The following is a 22,607-nucleotide window of genomic DNA, read 5'->3' on the forward strand; positions in this document are numbered from 1 at the left end:
TGCACGGAAATTACCATCAAGTAATGATAATAAAAATTACCAGTATGTTCGAAGTCGTGGCTTGCTCTGTCACTGAGATGTGAGCAAAACAATTGCTGCCCAGTGTCCTCGAAGAGCTCAGGTGCCCCCGTACCCTGCAGAGTGGTTCAGCTCTCTCCACCTTGACCCCAGCTCAGCTCCTAGCCCCCAGGCGGGCACATCTTGTGCCTCAGGGGCTCTGAGCCTTCGAGGACAGCTGGGGTCATCGAGAGGGTCTTGTCCATATTTCGCTGGGCGTTTGTGAGCCCCTCGGGGTCCTGGGCTTTCCCCAAGGCCATCCAGGGAGTGAGGGGGTGTGCTGGGCTGGGTGGTAGCTCTTCCCAGCCTGCCTTTGGTTTCTCTGAGGGACCAGCCCAGGCACAGCCATGGAACATCTAGGTTGACTGTCCCAGGAAATAGCAGGGAGGCTGTCCGTGCCCCCCTGTTCCGAGATCCCGAGGCTCGTTTCTGGGAGTGTTTGGGGCCACATCTCCTTAAGGCTGAGAAGCGTGGCAGCACTTGGGGGACACATTCCTGTCACTTGAGGAGAGAGCCAAATCTGAATTATTCGATGTAAATGCCATGAAGAGGGTCATGGAGAGGCTGATTTTTCACTCCTCCTCAAATCATGTGCTGAACTTTACCATCTCTTGGAAAGTCCCCAAAAGACAAGAGAATGGTAATGGGAAATGGAAGGTGGGACGGAAGTAAAGTGTCAGGGAGGGGCAGAGTCACCAAACCACAATGGGGCAGGGACGCTGGGAAGGGGCCAGAGCAAGGGCGAAGGGAGGCCAGTACTGGCAGTCGGGGCAGAGGGGGCGGACCTGTCTCTACCCCATCAGCACCCTTTGGGGGCCTCCATTTCTTCTCCTGTAAAATGGGGCAACCACCTGGCTTGAGGTGAGGCTTAAATGGCACAACCAGTGTGGAAGTGCTTTAGGTATAAAGGGCTCCAGCTTGTTTAATTACCACTTTATTATTTTTTAAGTTTATTTATTTATTTTGAGAGAGAGAGAGCACATGTGCATGCACACATGCAGACGAGGGGCAGAGAGAGAGGGAGAGAGAGAGAATCCCAATCAGGCTCTGCACTGTCAGCACAAAGCCTGACGTGGTGCCCGAAGCCAGGAATCGTGAGATCATGACCTGAGCCAAAATCATGAGTCCAATGTTTAACCACCTGAGCCACCAGGCACCCCAGTTACCACTTTAATTAATTTAGGCCTCAGCTCTAACGTATATTGAAATACCTAGAGGCCAACAGAAAAAGAATCATTGAAGAAGCTAGGCTAAGGAAATAAGGCAGAGTCTATGAGGAAGCCAGGCATTGGGTTCCTCCTATTAACCTCAGGGTATGTTCTGGAACTCAGAAGTGCCCTCAAGATGGTTGCTGTGCTTCCCACAGCCCAGTCAGAGAGGGAAATGGGATTTGGTACAAGATAAGGAGGATCTATAACGACAAAATGAAACATCCTATTCAAGAGAAGTCTTAGGACGTTGTTACTGAGTCCCATTTTACAGGTGAGAAAACTGAGAACTGGGGGGGGGGCAAATCTTGCCTCAGGACCCACACCAAGTCACAGAGGTAGGCGGGGAGCCCTGATCCAATGGGTTCCTCCCCTCCACACTCCTAGGGGGACATGAAGGGGACACCTGGGGTTTGCACTCCTAACCAGCAGGTCACACTGTCCTGCTAGTGCTGATGCCAGAGAGAAATTTATCCCGAGGGTCGCTATAAAAGGAACACTGTGCAATGTTGTACATTCAGAGCCCAGGGCCAGGCTGTGGTGAGCAGCAGCCCGTAGAATGTCTAAGGCAGATGTTACCAGTTGTCTACTGATGCCATGAAAAAATTCAATGGAACATCCTGGGAACAGTTCCTTTTCAGGAGGCTGATTTTCTCATCAGCCCTTGGTGACAAACAGTTGCAGAGTGCCCTTTCACCCAGGTCTCTGGGTCCCACTGGAAAAAATCTTGCCTCACAACCAGAAATCACCAATCTGAGGAAGACTTCTCTTCATCTCCTGCAACCTGAGAGACACCTGCTGGGGGATGAGAGCCTTAGTGGGTAAAAATAAACTCCTTAGCGATCAACAGAGGAAACCCCAAGATCCTGTCCCTGACGTTTGAAGAGGCGGGGTGGGCAGAGCCTGGTGGTGGTAGGGCTGCTTAGGACCAGGGACTTTTCCCCGTGAGAGCTGGGGGGCTCTGGAGCCAGGCTGCCTGGTTTCAAATCCCAGCTCCGCCACTGACTTTGGGCCGCACCTGCCTGCTCTGTGCCTCAGTTTCCCCTTTCGGAAGGCAGGGATAACAACAAACCTCACGGGACTGAACCAGTTGATTTGTCTAGAACTCAGAACGACATCTGGCCCAGAGATCGTTCAGGAAGCAGGGCCACCACTCTCTCGTGGCCTCTCTACTGCAACGTGCTGGGGTTGGGGCTATGGTCCCTTACTGTGCCCCCGACGGGGCAGGTCTGCGGGGTTCCAGTCGTGCAACAAAGTGGAAGTGCACACTTGAAATGTCTCCGTTCGGTCGGGGCAAGCCAGCTTTCAGAAGAGCCCCCCTTCCTGGTGCCCCTCCTGCTGCATTCTCTCCTCACGCACTCGCCTGGCTCGCTTCCGTGTTGGAGCTGCCCAGACTCTCACTCCTGCTCTCACCCGCACATCCTGCCCTGACTTGGGGCTCCTGCCGAGCCCCGCTTGCTCCAGGATGCACCCCCTGACCACTCTGGTCTCTTGAGTTTCCAGAGCTAGTGTCAGTCGGGGCTCCAGTCATTCAGTGAGAGGGAGGGCTGGTGGCATGGAGCCCTGGCACCCAGGGCCAAGGGGGGCTCTATTCCTGGCCAGGGGCCCCTCTGCTGGCAGATCAGTCTCCCATTTTGGGTCCCGGCGCCTCCGTCTGTAGAAGGAGGCTCCTTTTCGTCCTCTCCATCTGCGGGGGTGCTTTGCCATAACTGCTTGAAGTAGGTTCAATTTTTCCCTTCTCTGGCACGAAGCAGGTGTCAACACCCTGGCATGGGGGCTCAGTGAAATGTCGAGCCCAATTCCATGTGATTCAGAGCAATCCAGCGGGCATTTCTTGATGAAGCGTCCCCAGGCATACAGGGCACGGGGCCATGCCGGGCGGGGTCACAGCCAGACCCGCCCCGCCACCACCAGCTCACGGCACACGCAGAGAGGTGGGCACTCACGTGACTGTCCCGGTCCAGAAATCCCTTCTCATTTTAGCTCAGATAATGGGAACAGGGTGGGGACAGAACCAGTGTCAGTTGAGCCTAGGGGTGGATCCTCCAGTCCCTTGTGCGCCGATTCCCACCGGTGGCCCCGAGACGAAGAGAGGCTGGGACTGAAGAAAGCAAACACGGAGAACCCCCACCACGGCGAGATGACAGCCTTCCATGAAGCTGAGAGCTTTGACTAATTACAAGCTGGGATTCTGAGCTAAGATTCTTAACGCTCATCCCTCCCTGCTCTAAGAGCTGTTTCATTTCATGTAGGCTCACTTATTTACTTTTTTTTTTTTTTAAGTAGGCTCCATGCCCAATGTGGGGCTCGAACTCACAACCCTGAGATTAAGTGTCGTATGCTGTGCTGACTGAGCCAGCCAGGCACCCCCCGTGTAGGCTCACTCATTAACATTAATCATCAATTTCTAATTTCCCTTTTATCTGTTTCTGCAGGTATTCAGAACACATTTGACTCTCTTTCATGAATGTCATGAATTCTTTCATGAATGTCCCTGAATCCAAATTCAGCCTTTATAGTAGTGGTGACTCCTGAAGAACGTTCTGGAATACATTTTATCATCCTGAAAGTCTCGATTGAGGGACACCTCCAACGTATGACATATGGCCCAAGACTGATCACCACAAGGTGATAAATACTTTGGGGATCTCAAAAGCACGTCTTGGCCAAGGACTTTGCCCCTCAGAGCGCTGTGGCCCTGCGAACAGCCCAGGAGCATGGACAAGCAGCCATGCTGTTTTCTCCCTGGGAGCTGTGCCATGTTCTCTTCGTTTAGCAAGTGGGAAAACTGAGGCCCTGCCAGGAGCCAAGTGGATTGGGAGGTGTCTGGCTGATGCTTTTGAGGTAACACTCCTAAAGTGCCTCGGTGGCAAGAGACGGCATAATCTGGCACAATCTGGCGAAAGCCACTGAGAGCCATGCAAGGCCTGGCCCCAGGCAAGCGACTGAGAAGTGCCCCAGCTGGGGAAGACGCTGGGGCGGCTCGCAGTTCAGGTGTGTGACCTCGAGCTTTCCTCTCAGGCTTTAACGGCACGAGGCGCTCACATTTCCCTGGAAAAGGGACGCCAGCTGCCCTTCCCTGGGGAGGTTTGGGTTTTGAGGTAATGCTTCATCCTGCTTTGAGATTTTCCTGCAGAATCGTCCCAGTGAGAGCCATGCTTTTTCTCTCCTGTGAGATTCTCAGAAAACCTCTTGGAGGGAGTATTTCTTTCTTTCTTCCTCTTTCCTTTTCTTTCTTTCTTTCTTCCTCTTTCCTTTTCTTTCTTTCTTTCTTTCTTTCTTTCTTTCTTTCTTTCTTTCCTTTTCTTTCTTTCTTTCTTTCTTTCTTTCTTTCTTTCTTTCTTCCTCTCTCTCCCTTCCTTCCTTCCTTCCTTATTATTTATTTTTGAGAGAGAGAGAGAGAGAGAGACAGTGTGAGCACGGGAGGGGCAGAGAGAGACGGGGACAAAGGATCCGAAGTGGGCTCTGTGCTGACAGCAGTGAGCCCGATGTAGGGCTCGAACTCACAAACTGTGAGATCATAACCTGAGCCGAAGTTGGACAGACACTCAACTAACTGAGACACCCAGGCTCCCCTAAGTGGAGAGGACATTTTTTTTTATTAAAAAAATTTTTTTTTAATGTTTTTGTTTTACTTTTTGAGAGAGTATTTAAAAAATTTTTTAATGTTTTTATTTTACTTTTTGAGAGAGAGAGAGAGAGAGAGACTGAGCAAGAGCCAGGGAGGGGCAGAGAGAGAGGGAGACACAGAACCAGAAGCAGGCTCCAGGCTCTGAGCTGTCAGCACAGAGTCGGGCACGGGGCTGGAACCCACAAGTCGTGAAATCATGACCTGAGCGGAAGTTGGACGTGCAACTGACTGAGCCACCCAGGTGCCCTGGAGAGAGTGTTTCTGAAAGGAGTCTGAGACTTCTCCCCCTGCTCTAGAGGCCCTGGCTCCCACCTGGATCTAGAAAAAGATTCCCGTGCTCGTGACTGTCACTGCGCATGTCAGCCTTCCCGGCACATGGCAGCTGAGAGCCCTCTCGGGAGGGTGCGGGAGGTCCTGATCCGGGCGCCGCCAGCTTGCTCTGTGATCTTCGCTAAGCCCCTCAATCCTTCTGCTCTGCCATGTGCAAACCAAATGCTCCCAGCGTCACCCTGGATCCTCCACGGCAAAGACAAGCAGAATCCAAGTGGGGGGCTGTTTTGGGATCGGGGGCCACAGGACCCTTCTTGGCGGTGCTTATAGATTTCTTCAGAAACGCCATTCTCACCCGCTTGTGGACAAGGACTGAACCAGTGTGACCAGCGTGTCCCAGGGTGCCTGGGAGTTTCCTGGTTGTAACACTGAGAAGCCCCGTGTCCTGGAACAACCTGGAGAGTTGGTCACTCTGTCCGTACTCCACTTTGGTGTGAGAGAATGAGTAAATTCTGGCTGGTGGTGCGTCCTCCACACCTTACACCCTCTCCCCGTAAACATGGCTGGAGGTGGCTTCTCTGCCAGGGGTGAAGGGAAGAGACCCGTTTGAGATTAACAGAGATGAGGAAAGCAGACATTCCAAGCTACCTCTCCCCAACTTCGAGCTTACTTCTGACCTGGAGGGGGCACACAGATCCTTATCTAGGACCCACTGGAGACTCCTGTCTTGCTGGGTTCCCGTGTGGGGCCAGGTGGCAAGAAGGGACAGGTGTGGAGATGTCCAGTTCAATGCCTCCTCATGTCACATATAGGTGTTTAACCTTTCCTTGGATGCGCCTCCCTCACAGGCATTCACGGGGCAGGGAGACCGATGTGCCGGCACACGTGCACCACCCCCCCCACGAGCACCTTCACCTGCCAGCATGATGCCGGGCCCACGCACTCACGAACGGTAACCAGAGCTTAAGCAAAACACCCACGGAGCTTGAGCTATGCAAATAGGCGTGCACACACACACACACACACACACACACACACAGATGGATGCAGGGAAGAGGGGCTGGGAAACGGCATGGGCAGGCGGAAGATTCCTGGAGACAGCATGGGGGGGGGAGGGGCATGTGCACGGGAGTCCAGAACGGGCACCATGGCGCGAGCGTGCTCAGGAGGCGGCGGTGGCCATGGACACAGCACACACACCTCCCCCAGCCTCCTTATCTAGTCTCCAACCAGAGCTCCAGTTTGGCATGTTTGGGGGCAGGCCCTGAACATCAAGAGATGTCCCCCACCCTCCCCCTGCCAGGCAGGAGCCTCTTGGACCTCTGGCAGGAGCTGCCAGACCTGTGTAGGTACCAGGGCCTTCTGGCACAGCTCCCGGGGAGAAAGGGCAGGCCCGGACGTGCTGCACAGGGGAGCAGGCGTGTGGGGGGTGGCTCTTACACAATCCCATCCGGGCTCGGCAAGGCGGGAGAGTTGAAAGGCCCCTGGCAGCTCCCCAGGCCCTTCTGCCCGGGCAAGGAAACCACAGCCTGAAACGCCTGGGTTTCTGAAGGGCGGGAAGGCGGGAGTTTTTGAGGCCTGCTCCACTCAGGCTGCCTCCCAGACTCTGTCATTCCTCTGAGGCCAGAGGGGCTGCCGAGCATGTCGGGCACCAAATCATCGGCTTCCGGAAACTCCGCTAGGCTGGTGCCCTCATTTCCCACTGAATATGGGAAGAATTTGCTGAAGACATTGTTCCTTTGCCCAGAGACCTGCAGACACCGAAACCTATCCACTTAGGTGCAGAAAGCAGCTGGAAAATGGGGCCCCGAGAAGACCGATGGTTTTCCTGGATGGATGGATGTGCCAGATACTCTTCTAAGCACTTTCTGAATATTAACCAGTTCAATTCCCACCATAACCCCAGAAGGTAGGCAACTGTTATTATCCTCTCCATTTTTTTTAGAGGTGAGGAAATGACTTGCCTAGTTTCACACAGCTAGCATGTGGCAAGACTGGGATATGAACCCAGGCAGCTTTACCAGCGTTTATAACCTTTTTGGTCTTTTGGGAATCAAGCAGACTTGTGAGACAACCAATCAGGAATACATTGGAAATGGCTTAGGAGCAAGGGTTGCAAACATAAGTGCCTACAGGGCCAGACAGGTGAAATAAGTGTGACTCAGGCCTGGCAGCGAGAGGCCTGTGGTCCCAACTGGAGAATGTGTAGGTAACCCAGAGGTGTCCTTATACAAATTCCTTAAAAACAAAACTTGCCTGGGGGCCACTTGGGGCCCCTGCCTTAGAGAAGCTCTAACCTAAGCCCAGGGCACCTCTGACATGCACGTGGAAATGTGGTCTAACAGGGCATACCAGCTCATCTTGGGAGGTTTCAAAGGCCACAGAAGCAGCAAAGGACAGAGATGTATCAGTGAGTGGAAGTGACAGAGGACAGGAAGAACAGCCATTCAGAAACAGCGAAGATGATGTGAGTGGCCTGTCCCTGGAGGAACGGAGGCTCTTGATAGCCTAAATAACTCCATCACTTATGAGTCCAAGGAGGTCCAAGGAGGCCACTTCTGCTCCAGGACACATCTAACAAGGCAGAGTCTTTCATTTTAGGATTTTAGCCCCAGCTTGGTCACTGATTCACTTGGTTACTTCAAGTTCCTTGCTATAATCCTTGGTCTGCTCTTTTGACTTGTTACAAGTAAAGTGATATCATATTGGAGGCTGAACGTACAAATTCGCTGATTTTCAATTGGTTTTGACCTACAAAAACATCAGTTTCGTATGATTCAACCCTATAATTGTCCTGTCTACCTTGCAAGATGCAGAGGATAAAGGAAAATGCTTGAGGGGTGAGCCAAAGACTCCCTGCTATGTACACAGCAAGCGCTCAGTGAATGCTTGCTGAACGTAAATACTGGTTCCAGAACCAGGTGCGCAGGAACCTTCCTTACTGCTTCTAGCAGAGCTAACAGCTTGGGGGACAGGGGGTGGGGAGGGGGACAGGGTCAGGCAAAGCAGTTCTTCGAGGGAAATTCACGCTCACCCAGCTCCTCCCAAACGTCTGCAGCATTGCCCAGAACCACTCCCCTACGCTCTCACCGCCCCCCCCCCGCACCCCGCCCCTACCCCTGCCCCTGCCCCTGTCCCTGAGCCATAATCCAGAAGTCATGTCCAGTTTTCAGCTTGGATATACAGACTGCCCAAGGTCACCATCCAGGGAGGTTAGAAGCCTCAATTGCTTAGATGTGGCACAGACCAAGCTCTCGCTGCATCTGGGTTTTGTGGACTGAACAATTCCTTCTAGGGTAAACCAGAGATTAATGGATGCAAGGAAGGTAGAAGGCGCTGTCCTGCCTCATTTACGATGCCGCACAATCCCTCCAGTTCTTGGAGACTGTGGCACAAAGGAGGAGATCACAGCGGCAGCGGACAACAAACCCTTTCCTCCTCTGGGGCGAAGAACCGCCCCAGGTCCACGCCGCAATAAAGGCAGCTGGCCGGGGGAGGAAGGGACCGAACAAAGAGTTGGGACGCGTGGTCCTTGGGGATACTATTGCGAGTCCCTTGGACTGACGCGCGCCCACCCTGCCGAGAATCCCGCTTCCAGCCATTGAGGTGCCTGGGGGCAGGACGGAGACCCGCAGACGCCCCCTCCGCTGCCGCGTACCCGGGACGGGATGGCGACCGCCAGGCAGCAGGAGGTGGCGCGATGCTCCCGCCCTTTCCAGCACCTGTCCTACGTTTCTCCCGGCCAAAGGACAGGGAGCCCGGGCTTCTCTCTTCCCAGAGGACAAGTCGCTTGGGAAAAGCCCCAACGGCCAGACTGACAGATGTGAACCAGGATGCGGGCCTGACGCGTGCGGGACAGGGGAAGCGGGGAGGGGGCCCAGACCCAGGTGGCGCCCCTGCACTCCGTGCCTCCTCCCGGCGGGGCAGCGGAGTCCCGGGTCATAGGAGGCAGCCAGGCGGATGCGTGGTAAGCTCAGCAAAGGGAGTCTCGAGGTGGGAATGGGGTCAGCGAGCCCCTGACCTAAGAGAAACAAGAAGGGCGACTCAGTCTCTCCTCCCGTTCCTCACTTGAAGCTCTACTGGATTTGGCATCCGTCCCTCCTCCACGACTTAAGACTCCGGGTTTTCTCCATTCCCAGATCGGCGGCCCCAAGAGACAGACAGCGGAACCTGCCAATGGCAGGACGCAAAGCGTCAACTTTGTGTTCGCCCGCCACTCTCAGCCAGTGTGCGCCCGTTCCTCCGGAGTCCCGCCTTCCGTGTCGGGCGCCCCCTTCTGGCAACACGGGGATGAACCCTATCTGTCGCCATGTTGAGTGCGGCACAGAGAGTTTATTTATTTTTTTTTCTGGAACGTTTTCCCATCTATTCTAATCTTTCTTCCCACACGGCTGGCCTCTTACTTCGACAGCCAAGCGCGATTGCAATAAGGAGGGTGTAGCCTGCGGTTTTCGGATCGTCTGCGTGATCTGATCGCCACGTCACGCCACGCTTACCGAGCCCAACGCCATCTTGAGTGTGGCGCCTTGATGGTTCTCTTCTCAGGGCTCCGCGTGGTTCCCTAAATGGCGCCCCAAACTTCAAGGAGTCCCCAAGGACTAGCCCAACTGGTCTAAAGGACGATTATTTCCCCCAGTAAACCCTCAGTGTATAAGCTCATGTGCCCCTCGCAGCCCCTTAAGGGCGGTGAGAGAGGGTAGACTCGATGGCCGGGCCGTGGAAGGAGGCTCCCAGAGGCTGTCACGACGGCAGTGACGGTCCGAGGCAGGCGCTGTCCAATGCCCTGGGGTGCGGAGACCGCTGTGTGGTGCGACGCCCGTGGGATTGTCCTGTTCGAAGGCAGGAGCCTGCACCGGCCCACGACTCCCCTCGAAGCACGAATCCCAGAGAGTGTGCTTGGCACGGAGCCCGCTCGTCGGGTGGCTCAGGCGGCCAACGCCGGGGCTGGTGGTGGGCAAAGGGGTCACCTCTTCAAAGACTGGGGCGTCTGGGGCTGGGCAGAGGATGTTGACGACGTAAAGACGGGGCGGCCTAGGAGCGCGGGTCTCGGCCTCGCGCCCTCAATGATCGTCTTAGGGCTACCGCCCACTTGCCATGGGACAATTCTTGGTTGAAGGTGCCCAGGAGCGGGGGGCGGGCACCTCCCCGGGCACTGCACAGGGCACCGCCCCGGGCGAGCGCAGCCCAGCACCCGGCCCTCCCCTCCCCTCCCCTCCCCTCCCCCTCGCTGGCAGCCGTCGTGCGCGCCGGTCGCCGCCTCCTCTTCCCTCCCCCTCCTTCCGAGCAGCAGCGGGGAGGGGAAGACGGGGGGGCTGGGCGGGCAGCTTTGCCGCGCTTTGGCTTTCTGCGTCAGCAGCCCCAGCAAAACAGCTGCGGGAGCGCGCGCCCAGAGCGCGCTCGCGCGCCCCTCCCCCACGGCGCCGGCGCCGCCGAGACCCGGCAAACTAAGGCCCTGAATGACAGTGCGGCCGGCGACTGCGCAGCGCGGGACGCACCAAGGCACTGCCGCTTTAAGCACGCTTGCCCATTGTTCGGAATCGAGCCAATGAGCGAGCGCCCGCTCCCTGTGCTCAGCCAATAGCATTCGGGCAGAGGAGGCCGAGCGCCGCCCACTAATCTATATTAAAGGTTCTGGCGCCGCGTGAGTTCCCCACTGGCTGCTCTGAAAAGCCATCTTTGCATTGTTCCTGCGTCCGGCTTCCCGTTCGCCGCAACCACCTCCGCCGCGCGCCTCCTCCGCCACCCCGGACTCCGGCAGCTTTGTCGCCAGAGTCCTCGAACTCTCGCTCTCCTTTTAATCCGCTGCATCGGATCACCGGCGTGCCCCATCATGTCAGACGCGGCCGTGGACACCAGCTCCGAGATCACCACCAAGGTGAGGCTGGACGCCGCCCGCCCCTTCGGGGTCCGAAGGCTGCCGCCGGAGCGGTGTTTGGCGCGCGACGGCTGGGCTGCCCCAAGCTCGCTGTCGTTTCTTCCTGTGGAGAGACTGCTCGCCCCCGGCCTAGGCCCCCCGGCAGCCCACTCTTTTGTGTGCGGGGGAGGGGGCGGGAAGCGCTGCGGGCAGACGTGATGCCCGTCGAGGAGTGGGCCGGGGTGCCCTCGGGGTCCCGAGGGCGGGTGCGGGGGCTGAGGGGCTCGGGTGATGGGTGTCGCACAGCTCCTGAAACTTGTTTGTGACTCGTCTGAACAGTGGCGGGAGGAGAGGGGCCGGGCTGGGGGTCGTCAGCCCGCAGGGCACACGGAAATAACTTTGAAACTCGAGCGCGTTTGGAATCGGAAGTGCTGGGGGGGGGTGCGCGTTGCAGGCGCGGGTCGGCTGCGGGAAGTGGCGGCTCCGCAGCGAGCGCCCGCCGGCGGCGCTGCTCTTTGTTCGGAGCCGGGCTGCCTCGTTTCGCGCCTTGCAGCGGGTCCGAGGAGCTTTATCGGGACTAAGCTCTGATAAGGCGGAGTGGGGCAGCGGGTCAGCCGGCCGCTACGTCGATTGTCTCCGCGGAGGTGTGAAGGTCTCCTCCGCCCTGGGGGCCCTCAGGGAGGGCGGGGGTAGGCGTCCTCCGGGGAGAGTGCTCCGGGAGCAGCCGCCCAGCTTCAATAATTCAGCGGTGCCGGGTTTGGCTGTGGAGGAGGCGAGCCCACGCGCCGTTGGGGAGGAAACGGAAAGTGAAGGAACGGCGCGCCGCGGCGACGATGGGCGCCCCCCGCGGCTGCCCGGGAAGCACCGTGTGCGCGGCCGCTCCGGAGGCGACGCGGACACGAACAAAAGCTGTGGCCGCGGCTGCCCCGTTGCGGGGTCAAGCCGGGCGCCAGAGGTGTTTGGGAGACTGGTGCTGCGGGTTCACCGCCCTCGGTTTTGAGGTCTTGGGCGTTTGGCGCAGTTCTGGTCCTGCGCGCCGGGTAGTTTCCGCGGCCCGCGCGGCGAGCGTCTCCGCCCTCAGCGGGAGCGCGGCACTTTAAGGCACATCGGCGTTTTCACCCTGAGGCTCTTGTCCGCGCCTCTCTCGTGCCCCTACGGGGACGGGGACGAGTCACCTTGGCGTCTCCTTAACCTCTGTGCCCCTGGCGTCACCTCTGGCTCTCTCCCAGGGGCGACTCCCCCTGCGGAGTGGAGCTGGCGACTGGGATCTCCGCAAGGGCTTCAGCCCGGCCCCCTCTGGGCCCAGCCCGGGAACTAGTCGGGGGTGGAAGGGTCGGCCCTTCCCGGTGCGGACGTCCGCGTTCGCTTTCCTTCTAGGCAATTTCCCGCCGGGAATAAATAGCGCGTGGAGCGCGTCCCCGACGGCCTCGGGCTGCCGGTCTGAGAAAGCCCTGTGGACTTCGGGGCGGCCTCCCGCGGGACTTTGCCCGCCAAATGCGAGACGCAGGCCCACGCGTCGAGGCCTGTGGTGGGGGCGTCGAGAGACCCGGAAAGACCGGCGCGCAAGTCGCGCAGTGGCCGGGCCAGCGCAGCCCGCACGCCCCGGGTCTCCAGGGTCAGGGGCGCACTCGGCGGCCCTGGGCCACGTGCTCCGCGCGCGCGGTGCGTGCCGAGGTCCGCGCGCAAAGCCCGCCGGGCGGGGGCTGCGCGCCTGCGCGCCGCGTTCTCCCCGCCCCCACCCGCTCCCCGGGGCTTCGGCCGCCAGGGGGCGGGAGCGGGCGGTGCCTGGGTTCGCGGCCCGTCGGCCGGGGGTAATGGGGCCGACAGGTGCCCCGGGGCCGCTCACTGGATGGAGGCCGAGCTGCACCGGCGCCCGGCCCGACGCCTGTTTGTGTTGGCAGCCGGCTCGGCAGTGCCAGGTGGAAAAAGTTACGGGGCTTTGGGGCGCCCCCGACGGCGTTGCCCTTTGGACCGTGTCCACTCCTCGAGGTGCGGCCGAACGCCGAGAGCCGCCGCGCGGACAGCGAGAAGCTGGGAGGGAGATGGGGAGCTCCGGGCCGCGCGCATCTGAACAAGGATCGAGTCACCCAAGCTGGGGTGCATTTCCCGGCAACGGTCTGGGACCTCCTGGGACAGCTGTCACATATAGGGGATTGGTGGGTTCGGGTTTTTTCCAAAGACCTGCCCTTGCAGGTCCTGGGCTACGGTGGGCTTGGAGCTTAAGCTCGGCTCTAAGGCGGCCTCCCCAGTTCTGCCTGTTTGCTTCCTCCCATTCCCTTCCCAGGCTAACCCGCCCACGGGAGTTCTCCCCGCAGCGCCCGGGCCCTCCCTCCATTACCTTATTTATTTATGGCGCATACCTGCTGTCTTCCAAGGAGGATTTGTGAGAGGCGGAGCTCCCTCTGGTTGGAAACCAGTCTGTGATGGGTGTGTGAGAGTGAAGTGTTCCCGGGCTCGTCTGCCCAGCCAGACGGGTTTAAGGCTGTGGTGCCACAGTGGCTCTTTTCCTAAGAAGCATGAGTAAGGGACGGTGGGAACAACTGTAGGGGACTCTTTTTGGTGTGTTTCTTAAGGGTTGAGAAATCGGAGGAAACCTTGACCACAGACACCCTGGGTATCCTGTGGCCCTTCCTTGCAGAGTTTCCAAGTGTAATACGGGGCTGTTAGGACACCCACATCAGCGGTACATACATGCCTTGAGTCCTGGGCCTCTTTGCCAGCCCTGGGTTTCTCAAAAAGACTTACTGGTTCCCTCTTACTTTTTGAAGGACTTAAAGGAGAAGAAGGAAGTTGTGGAGGAGGCGGAGAATGGAAGAGACGCCCCTGCTAATGGGAACGCTGTGAGTGTCCACCTTCCCCATGACCCCTAACTGCTCCCGGCCAGGAAGTTCTCACTCCAGCTTGGGTTTAATCCTGGTTAGGGGAGGAGGCTGAGCCCTCGGGCAGTTCCTGCATGGTGGTCCCCTGGTGGAGCTTTAGGAAGATGAATTGATGAGTTCTCTTAGCTGGTCTGGGACTGTAGACGCACTGGTGGGGTCCCGGGGAAGGGATGGGGCAGGACCGATGGCCTGTTCTCATTAACAACCTGGTTATGTTTTCTGTCGAGGAGAATGAGGAAAATGGGGAGCAGGAGGCTGACAATGAGGTAGATGAAGAAGAGGAAGAAGGGGGAGAGGAAGAAGAGGAGGAGGAGGAAGGTGATGGTGAGTAGCCTTGGTCATCTCCCCTTTTGGGGTTACCTTTCCCTTGCTTTGTCTAGAAAAGGGGCAGGAACTGGGGGTTTCTGGGGTTGGAGACCGGTGGACCCCCTGCAGCCGGGTTTGTACTGTGGAGTTAGGACTTTGTTGTAGGCTAGTGAGGCGAAGCTGTGCCCTATGCACCCACACTGACTCCCTTTGGTGCCTTCCGCGCACTGATCTGTTCATCTGTCCTCTTGGGGTGCAGCCGGCTATGTGAGCCCTTTTTCTTCCTCCGAAGACTTGTGCCCGTGTGGCTGGTGTGGTACCCTGGCTGCCCGGTTTGTCGGGCTGCAGAGATCAGGGGTCTCTTGTCCTGGCGATTCTGTTCCTGGCAGATCCCCTGAGGCGCTGTGGTGTTGCGTGTCTCTCCCCCCGCCAAGTTCTGGCTGTCGCTGGGTGGGCAGGGTACCAAGATTCTTCCCTTAGTTGAGGAGGCAGCATGGTTTACCCTGGGGTTTGGTTCTGCAGGTGAGGAAGAGGATGGAGACGAAGATGAGGAGGCTGAGGCAGCTACGGGCAAACGGGCAGCTGAAGATGATGAGGTGGGTCCTGGCTTGGGTGTAGCTTGGGGGCTAAGGCGTTACCGCCCGAGGGGCCGCCGATTGGAGTCTGGGGTGGTGAGTGGTCCTGAAAGGCAGGCTCCCTTGTCTTGAGCAGGAATAGGAAGGAACCTAGGCCTGCCTTCCCAGAGCTCTGGAAGCCTCTGGAGGGGCCAGTGCCCGGCCCCTGCTTGGCTATGCCAAGCGGTGGGGGCGCCGCAGGGGCCTTGACTGTCTTTCTCTGCCCAGGATGACGATGTCGACGCCAAGAAGCAGAAGACCGACGAGGATGACTAGACAGCAAAAAAGGAAAAGTTAAACTTAACAAAACAAAAAAAGGCCACCGTGACCTATTCACCCTCCACTTCCCGTCTCAGAATCTAAACGTGGTCACCTTCGAGTAGAGAGTCCCGCCCGCCCGCCCCACGCGGGCAGCGCCACCCGCAGATGACACACGCTCTCCGCCACCCAACCAAAACCACAACGTGAATTTGCAACAGGGGAGGAAAAAAGAACCAAAACTTCCAAGGCCCTGCTTTTTTTCTTAAAAGTACTTTAAAAAGGAAAATTTGTTTGTATTTTTTATTTACATTTTATATTTTTGTACATATTGTTAGGGGTCAGCCATTTTTAATGATCTCGGATGACCAAACCAGCCTTCGGAGCGTTCTCTGTCCTACTTCTGACTTTACTTGTGGTGTGACCATGTTCATTATAATCTCAAAGGAGAAAAAAAACCTTGTAAAAAAAGCAAAAACAACAACAAAAAAACAATCTTATTCCGAGCATTCCAGTAACTTTTTTTGTGTATGTACTTAGCTGTACTATAAGTAGTTGGTTTGTATGAGATGGTTAAAAAGGCCAAAGATAAAAGGTTTCTTTTTTTTCCTTTTTTGTCTATGAAGTTGCTGTTTATTTTTTTTGGCCTGTTTGATGTATGTGTGAAACAATGTTGTCCAACAATAAACCGGAATTTTATTTTGCTGAGTTGTTCTAACAAAGCTGTCTCAAGCCTGTTTTTTCTGTGTTTCATTTCTCTTTAGACTTGAGGAGGGGGTGAAGATGGGAGGGGGAGGGTCTTGAGCTCAAGCCCAGCTATGTTTCCTGGGGTAGTGGGCCAAAATCCTCAGTTTGCAAGGAGGATGGATATGCCCGTTGGGCTGCATGGTGGGTGGCCATGGTGGTCAGCGACTGAGCCACGACAGGCCACCAAGACATGGGGAAGGACCCTGGAGTTCTGGGTTGAAGGGCGAGCTGCTTAACCTGGGTCGGTCTCCTGCTTACCTCAGGGTCGTCCCACGACCACCTCATTGGGTACCCTGGAAGGTGTGATGTCTGCAGCCCCAGGGACTCCAGAGGAACAGGCCCTAGGGTTGGGGTCTGCACTGGCCAGATGTGAGCCGGGGGCCAAGACCCCAGCCAGGCTGCCTCCCGCCCCCCGGTAGGATAACTGACAACTTTGGCCTTTCCTGCTGGGGCCTCCCAATTAGTGTGGCCACAGTGGCTCCCCCTGGTGGTGGCATGTGGCATATGCCACCTTCTGGTCCCTTTAAACTTTTCAGGGCGCTAATGCAGCCTTGCCCTAATTTTCCAAGCTCCAGCCTGGAGAAGGAAGTAGGACCTTGGTTAGAAGGGCAGGCCAGCCTGACCGTTGAGCTCAGTTGAAGGTGGTAGGTGGGCACTTCGGATTTTCAGACACAGGTTGTGAGCAGTGAGGAAAGCTGAGTGAAGCAACGGTGACCTCAAGCTCAAGCCCTCAGGGAGAGGGAGCTATTGGAGCCCCCTAAGCTGCCTGAGGCCTGAAGATGAGCTTCACAAGCAGAAGCCCCCTACAGGCATCCCTAGTGTGTGCCCCTGAATCGTGGTGGTACCCATTCTCTAGGCTGTCAGCGAGATTGAAGTCCTACTGGCTAACAGGCTGCAGGACCCACTGTGAGGGGCCTGTTCACTGAGCATGTAAATGTATGGGCTCTGCCACCCGCTGGGGGGACCCTGGGCCTCCTCTGTCCCTCCCGAATTCGGTCTTAAAGATGCCTTGCTCTTAGATACGCAGGGATGAGAGGGAAAGGGGGCTGGAAGGGGGTGGTGCACAGATCCATCCTCAGGAGGGATACGTCTCAGGTCGGTGTGCCTGAGCCTATGCCACAGGCAGGAGTGGGCAGAGGAGGAGGTGGGGACAAAAACCATGCACCCTCCCTACCTCCCAACACGGTATGTGGGAGTTCTTGCCTCGCACTTGAGCTGACTTACCCACTGCTTTATCCAAAGAGACAACCCTCTCCTGACAATCGCTCCCGTCTCCCTCTGCCCTCCCTCCACCTCAGGCCCTGCTCTGCATTAAGGAGTCTTCAAAACACCCGTGGGCAGTGAGGGGTTGGGGGGAGGGGGATGTTAGCTGAGGTACCCATCCACAACTCTTTAAGGAGAATCTTGGACAAGGGGACTCTGAGCACCAGGACAAGGGGTCCCGACAGCAGGGAGGGCCTCCCTGGGGAGGCAGCACTGAAGCTGAGACTGGAAAGGCCAGGAGGATGAAATCGGGGGGGGGGGGGGGGGTGGCGGGGCAGCAGCGGTGCGCGGCCAGGCCCTGATGCAGGAGGGTGCTAAGAGCGCACGGGCAAAGGGGGCGGGCAGTCTGCACCAGGTGCTGAGGTAGGATTTGGGGGGAAGCCATGGAATGGCTTTAGTAGGAAAACTCCCTGGAAAGCACTGAAGTGACATCTGCGGAGGCAGGGGTCCTGGATTAAGAAGAAGTCCTGGGTGGAGGAGAAACAGGTGCATTTGAGATACAACATGGGGTAAAGTGTCAAGACTCCGGGACAGGTTGGGTGTTGGAGGCCAGGATCCCCGACCCCAGGCTGGGGCCTGAGCCCTTCGGCACAGGGAGGAGCCACTTGCCACGTGGAAGGGGCTGGAGATGAAGGTCTAGACCTGCACGGAAACCTTGCTGTGTTTGAGGTGAATTGTCAGAGGCTGTCGGGTGCACAGGTCTGGGGGCAGAAGAGAGGCCTGGGCTGGGCCAGAGTAACCGAGGCCGAGGTACGAATAAGATAGGCCAGGACGAGGGCCCGGCAAGAAGACACAGGGCATTAAGTCACACCAGGGAACACAGAGCTAGATGCTGTCCCTCTCAGTAAGTGAAAGCTCTGAGCCCAGGGCCACCTCTCCCTTCATCCCAGGCCCCGCCTCCCTCGCTCCCCAGCACATTAGCCCCCTTGTGTCCAAGGCAAGCTTGGTCCTCCCGCAGGGACTCTGCACTTGCCACTCCTGCCCCAGGGATGTCTGGTTCCCAAACTTCTCATGACTCGATCCATGTTAGGTCTCAGTGCCAGTGTTACCTCCCCAGACAGGCCGTCCCTGTCCCTGACTTAAAGAAGGCCTTCCCCGGTTCTGTCCCTCAACCACAAAGCAGGTCTCACAACGTGAGCTCGTATATTTTACCGGTTTGTGTGTTTTTTGGCTGTCCCCGTGCCTTGTTTACCACGTTTCCCTGCACACAGTATTCTGCCGATTCCATTCATTCATTCATTCGTTTGTTCGTTCGTTCGTTCATTCATTCGTTCATTTACATGTGCGCCCAGTGCTCTCCGGACACCACAGGGCACCTCCGGGTTGTGAGACAGCATTCCACACCTTTGTCTCCCCCACCCTCGTTCGTGGATTCTGCTGGGCACCCCATTCTGGCGGGGGGTGGGGGGCTTGCCCTGCACAGGTGTTGGAGCCTGTGAAGACAAGTGTGGCGAGTCCTGGGCTGCTCAAGCCCCAGGCTGCCTGTCGCCCACTGAACTGCACCCAAACTGCTGCCAGGGTCGGGGTCAGATCAAGGCTTCGGTAGGAAGGAACTTCTGGCCCTGAGCACCCACCCCATGTGTCCCGCACAGGCTGGGCTGGTGGCTTCTCGAGGCAAGGCTGACCAGCTCCAGGGCAGCTCGGTCCTGCAGATGTTCCCAAGTTCCCAGATAACCCAGGCTGGGTCTCTAGCCCAAGGGGCAAAGAAGGCAACATAGAAGGCAACGCATGGAGCTGGCATCAGGCTCCCAGGCTCCCTCGGGCTTGGAAGGAACTACTATCCTCAAAACTTCTAGAAAAGAGGTAAGAGGCTTAGCCCCATCCAGACGCAGATTTGACAGCTGTGTTAATGGGCAAGTAACTGAACCTTGCTGGGCCTCCCTGTCCTCCTCTGCACAATGGGAACAAGAGTGTGAGTCATGAGCCAGGCCCAGGGCTTTCTATCTTAATGTCCCATGTCCACACCTAGCTCCCGGCACCCTCTGTCCCAGCCACATGGCCTCACCGCATCGCTTCGCCCCCCGAAGTTCGGCCTGGAATAGCCCTTTGCTGCCTTTGGCACTTTGGCACTAGTCCTTCTAAAGGCCGCTACACTATTTGTCACTCCCTGGGGACCTGTTCTCAGACAACCTGTTCTACGCATCCATCTTCCTCCCAAAGTCCCCTCCGTGGGCCAGGCTGCCCGCACGGCCCAAATTGGAAGATTTGCAAGGGACGGGCTCCCTCTGGTGGACATAGAGGAACTGCAGGGGGCTCTGCTGGATTCTGCTCAGTCCGGGAAAGAGCCCTTCAGGGGCCCTAGCCTCGGGGAGCGCAACCTCAGCCACCCCCACCCCACAAAAAGACCTTCCTCCCTCTCTGTTTCTGGAGCCCCAATCAGACCTGAGAGTCAGTGGTCATTTCGCAAGCCTTTCCTCTGGGCAGCTGATGGCCCAGGAATCTGGTCCTTATTTTCCTCAAGGGGAGACCCCAGGACCCTCCAGAGTCGAGCTGAGGTCAGGGGCAGTTCCTCCTGTGTCTACCTTGAGTTCCGGTCCCCCGAGCTCCCTCTTGCTTAACTCCGGTCAAATGCTTGGTGTACACAGCACCCTTCTAGGGCAGGTCCAGCTCTTGGCCATCTCTGCTCGCTATTCACCGTGACTGCTGACCTAAATCACAGTCCCAGGAGCCTCTGCTCCTTGGAATTGGGGGCTGGAGGTCCCAGGCTCCCAGAGGCACTCCCTGGTGCTCTGAGCTGCCTGCCAGGCTGCCCCAGGCCCGAGCGCCAGGGTCTGGTCCCACCTCTTCTCGGCTGCCAACGCCGACCCACGGGTCCAAAGACGGCCTACATCCCCAGTGCCCAGCCTTCTGCCATGCTTCCTCTGAGGCCTCCTATGTCCTGGATACGGGCCATCCCTGCCCACCTCAGGCCCTGGCCACTGTGTGGTCCCTGCCTGGTGAAAGCTGCTTCACGGGGATGGAAATTCTGGTCCCAGCTCTCCTTGGGGTAGTACAATTTTGCAGTGTAGCCGCTTGTCAACCCCTAGCTCTAAGCCCTTGAAGGCAAGGGTGGGGCCAGCCAGGGAAGGGGGCAGTGCTCTCCTCAGGCCTGCCTCTTCAGAGATCTCAGCCTCTGCTCACAGGGTCTGGTCTGAGTTCAGAGAGGCGATGAGAGCTCGAATTAGGAAACGGCTGAAACATTCTAAGGCTGCCTGCAACACGGACCTTATATACTAGGGGAATGGTACCTAGTGCGTGTGCGCAATTTACCGAGAAGGCCTAGCAGCCTGTGGCTGGCCGGGATTCCGTGAGGTCCTGAGCATAGCCAAGGGACCCAGCTTGGAGGGTGTACGCCCTCGTGAGCTCTTTGTCAAGGCTGCTGCCTTTGGCAGCAGAAATGCAGCAACAAGAGCCAGGTGGTCACTCGAGACAACCTCATTTCACATGCACCCATGCTGGGGCCCAGCTGTGAGGCTCTTGGCAGAGAGCAGATCTCTGGCAGGAAGGAGCTGCTGGTGAGGATTCCATAAGGTACCAGGGGACATATGTTGTTTTTGTCACCAGCAGCCATCCCATCGTCCTTCTCTTGGCAATAATCTCCTGAAATGGCGTCCAGTTTGCCTCTTAAAGAACTTCAGCCCGGGTACTCTCAAATTCCACCGCAGAGTACGTGACTTGGTCTTGACCAATCAGTGCCCAGGAACCCCTGGCTGTACTGATTGGCTCAGGGTTGGCCCATGACCCTAGCTGGTCCAATCGGAGTGAGCCTGGGGATTTTCAAAAAATTATTTATTTATTTATTCATGCACGTTTATTTATTTTGAGAGGGAGAGGGAGAGCCAGCGAGCAGGGGAGGGTCAGAGAGAGGGAGGAGAATCCCATGCAGGCTCCATGCTGTGCCACCAGCACAGAGCTGGACACGGGGCTCAAACCCACCAACCCTGAGAGCGTGACCCGAGCTGAAGTCAAGAGTCGGACACTCAACCGACTCAGCTACTGAGGCACTCCTTAAATGTTTATTTTTTTTTTTTAACGTTTATTTATTTTTGATTTTTTTTATTAATTTTTTTTTTAACGTTTATTTATTTTTGGGACAGAGAGAGACAGAGCATGAACGGGGGAGGGGCAGAGAGAGAGGGAGACACAGAATCGGAAGCAGGCTCCAGGCTCTGAGCCATCAGCCCAGAGCCCGTCGCGGGGCTCGAACTCACGGACCGCAAGATCATGACCTGAGCCGATCATGACCTGAGCCGAAGTCGGACGCCCAACCGACTGAGCCCCCCAGGCGCCCTTAAATGTTTATTTTTAAGAGAGAGAGACAGAGAGAGCACAAGTAGGGAAGGGACAGAGAGAGGAGGACAGAGGATCCAAACCATGCTCTGTGTTGACAGTAGTGAGCCGATGTGGGGCTTGAACTCACAAACCATGAGATCATGACCTGTGCTGAAGTCAGACACTTAGCTGACTGAGCCACCCAGGCACCCTGGGATTGTTTGTTTGTTTTTTAAGTAAGCTCTAGCCCAACAGGGGGCTTGAATTCATGACTCTGAGATCAAGAGTCACGTACTCCACCAGCTCAGCCAGCCAGGTACTCAAAATCTGGGATTTTTTTTATTGAGTTGTTGAAAAGGGAAGAAACTTGGACCTGGGAGGTGAGCCTTGAACTTAGATCGATGGTGGAGACTGCAGCCCATACAGATAGAAGCAGAGTTGAGCCAAGAGGCAGAGGAACTCTAAGTTCTATTTTTTTTTATATATATTTATTTTGGGGACAGCGCAAGTGGGGGAAGTGGAGAGAAAAGGTGATAGAGGATCCCGACGCGGGCTCTGTGCTGACAGACTGATGTGGGACTCGAACTCACAGAACTCACAAACCACGAGATCATGACCTGATCCAAAGTCAGATGCTCAACCGACTGAGCCACCCGGGTGCCCAGAGGAACTCTAAGTTCTGATGACATTGCTTGAGTCTCTGGGTTGAGCTGTGCCTAAATGCCGTACCAATCTCTGGACTTTTCAGTTACGCAAGTCTGTAAATTTCCTCCTAGTTTAGGCTGGTTAAGGTTGGGTTTTCCATCGTCTGTAACTGAGTCATATTAGCAGACAGGAGAATAGGGGACTCCAGGCTCCAATCTCCAAAGCCAACCAGGCCTCCATGAACAACAAAGACAGCTTGAGGAGGGAGGAACGAAGAGGTGTGGGCATTGCTTTCCTGGTGTGTTTTCCAGGTTGAGGGGGAGCAGAGGGAGGTGAGTCAACCTCAGAAGATACCGCGATGCTCATGGTTCATCTCTCAGTGGGATCGGAGTACCGCTTGACTCATTCCCAGCTGGGTTGGGGGTGGGGGAGCACGGCCCAGCCACCCGAGCTGCCCACCTTAATTCCACTGCTTGGAGTTGCCCTTTCGCTCTTCTCCAGCCGTCGGTGCTCTCTGGTCCTCTGGCCTCCCAGCAACTCACTGAACTTACAGTCTTCCCACCTACGCCTCACAGCCAAACACAGTCTCACTGGACTCAGTCGCCGTGCGACTCCTGAATAAGG

General features: G+C 56.8%; 1 protein-coding gene across 2 annotated transcripts; it reads left to right on the top strand.

Annotated features, from left to right (window-relative positions):
- Positions 1-10,795: 10,795 nt before the first annotated feature.
- On the top strand, positions 10,796-15,799 carry PTMA (prothymosin alpha). Of its 2 annotated transcripts, none has more exons than XM_042995630.1 (5): positions 10,796-11,041; positions 13,789-13,860; positions 14,127-14,223; positions 14,728-14,801; positions 15,048-15,799. In XM_042995630.1, exons 1-5 carry the CDS (start codon positions 10,997-10,999, stop codon positions 15,093-15,095), a joined length of 336 nt encoding a protein of 111 aa, XP_042851564.1. In that variant the 5' UTR covers positions 10,796-10,996; the 3' UTR covers positions 15,096-15,799. The 2 variants fall into 2 exon arrangements, with proteins under 2 accessions (XP_042851564.1, XP_042851566.1); XM_042995632.1 differs by having other exon boundaries at positions 14,130-14,223.
- Positions 15,800-22,607: the final 6,808 nt, after the last annotated feature.

Source organism: Panthera tigris, chromosome C1 (genome assembly GCF_018350195.1).
Source record: "Panthera tigris isolate Pti1 chromosome C1, P.tigris_Pti1_mat1.1, whole genome shotgun sequence".
NCBI classification, from domain to species: Eukaryota; Metazoa; Chordata; class Mammalia; order Carnivora; family Felidae; genus Panthera; species Panthera tigris.

Bases quoted from the DNA above. Each gene is read 5' to 3' on its own strand.
- PTMA (XM_042995630.1), top strand. From the start codon at position 10,997: ATGTCAGACGCGGCCGTGGACACCAGCTCCGAGATCACCACCAAG. The intron at 11,042-13,788 runs GTGAGGCTGGAC...TACTTTTTGAAG, and splicing joins GCTCCGAGATCACCACCAAG to GACTTAAAGGAGAAGAAGGA. The intron at 14,802-15,047 runs GTGGGTCCTGGC...TTCTCTGCCCAG, and splicing joins GGGCAGCTGAAGATGATGAG to GATGACGATGTCGACGCCAA.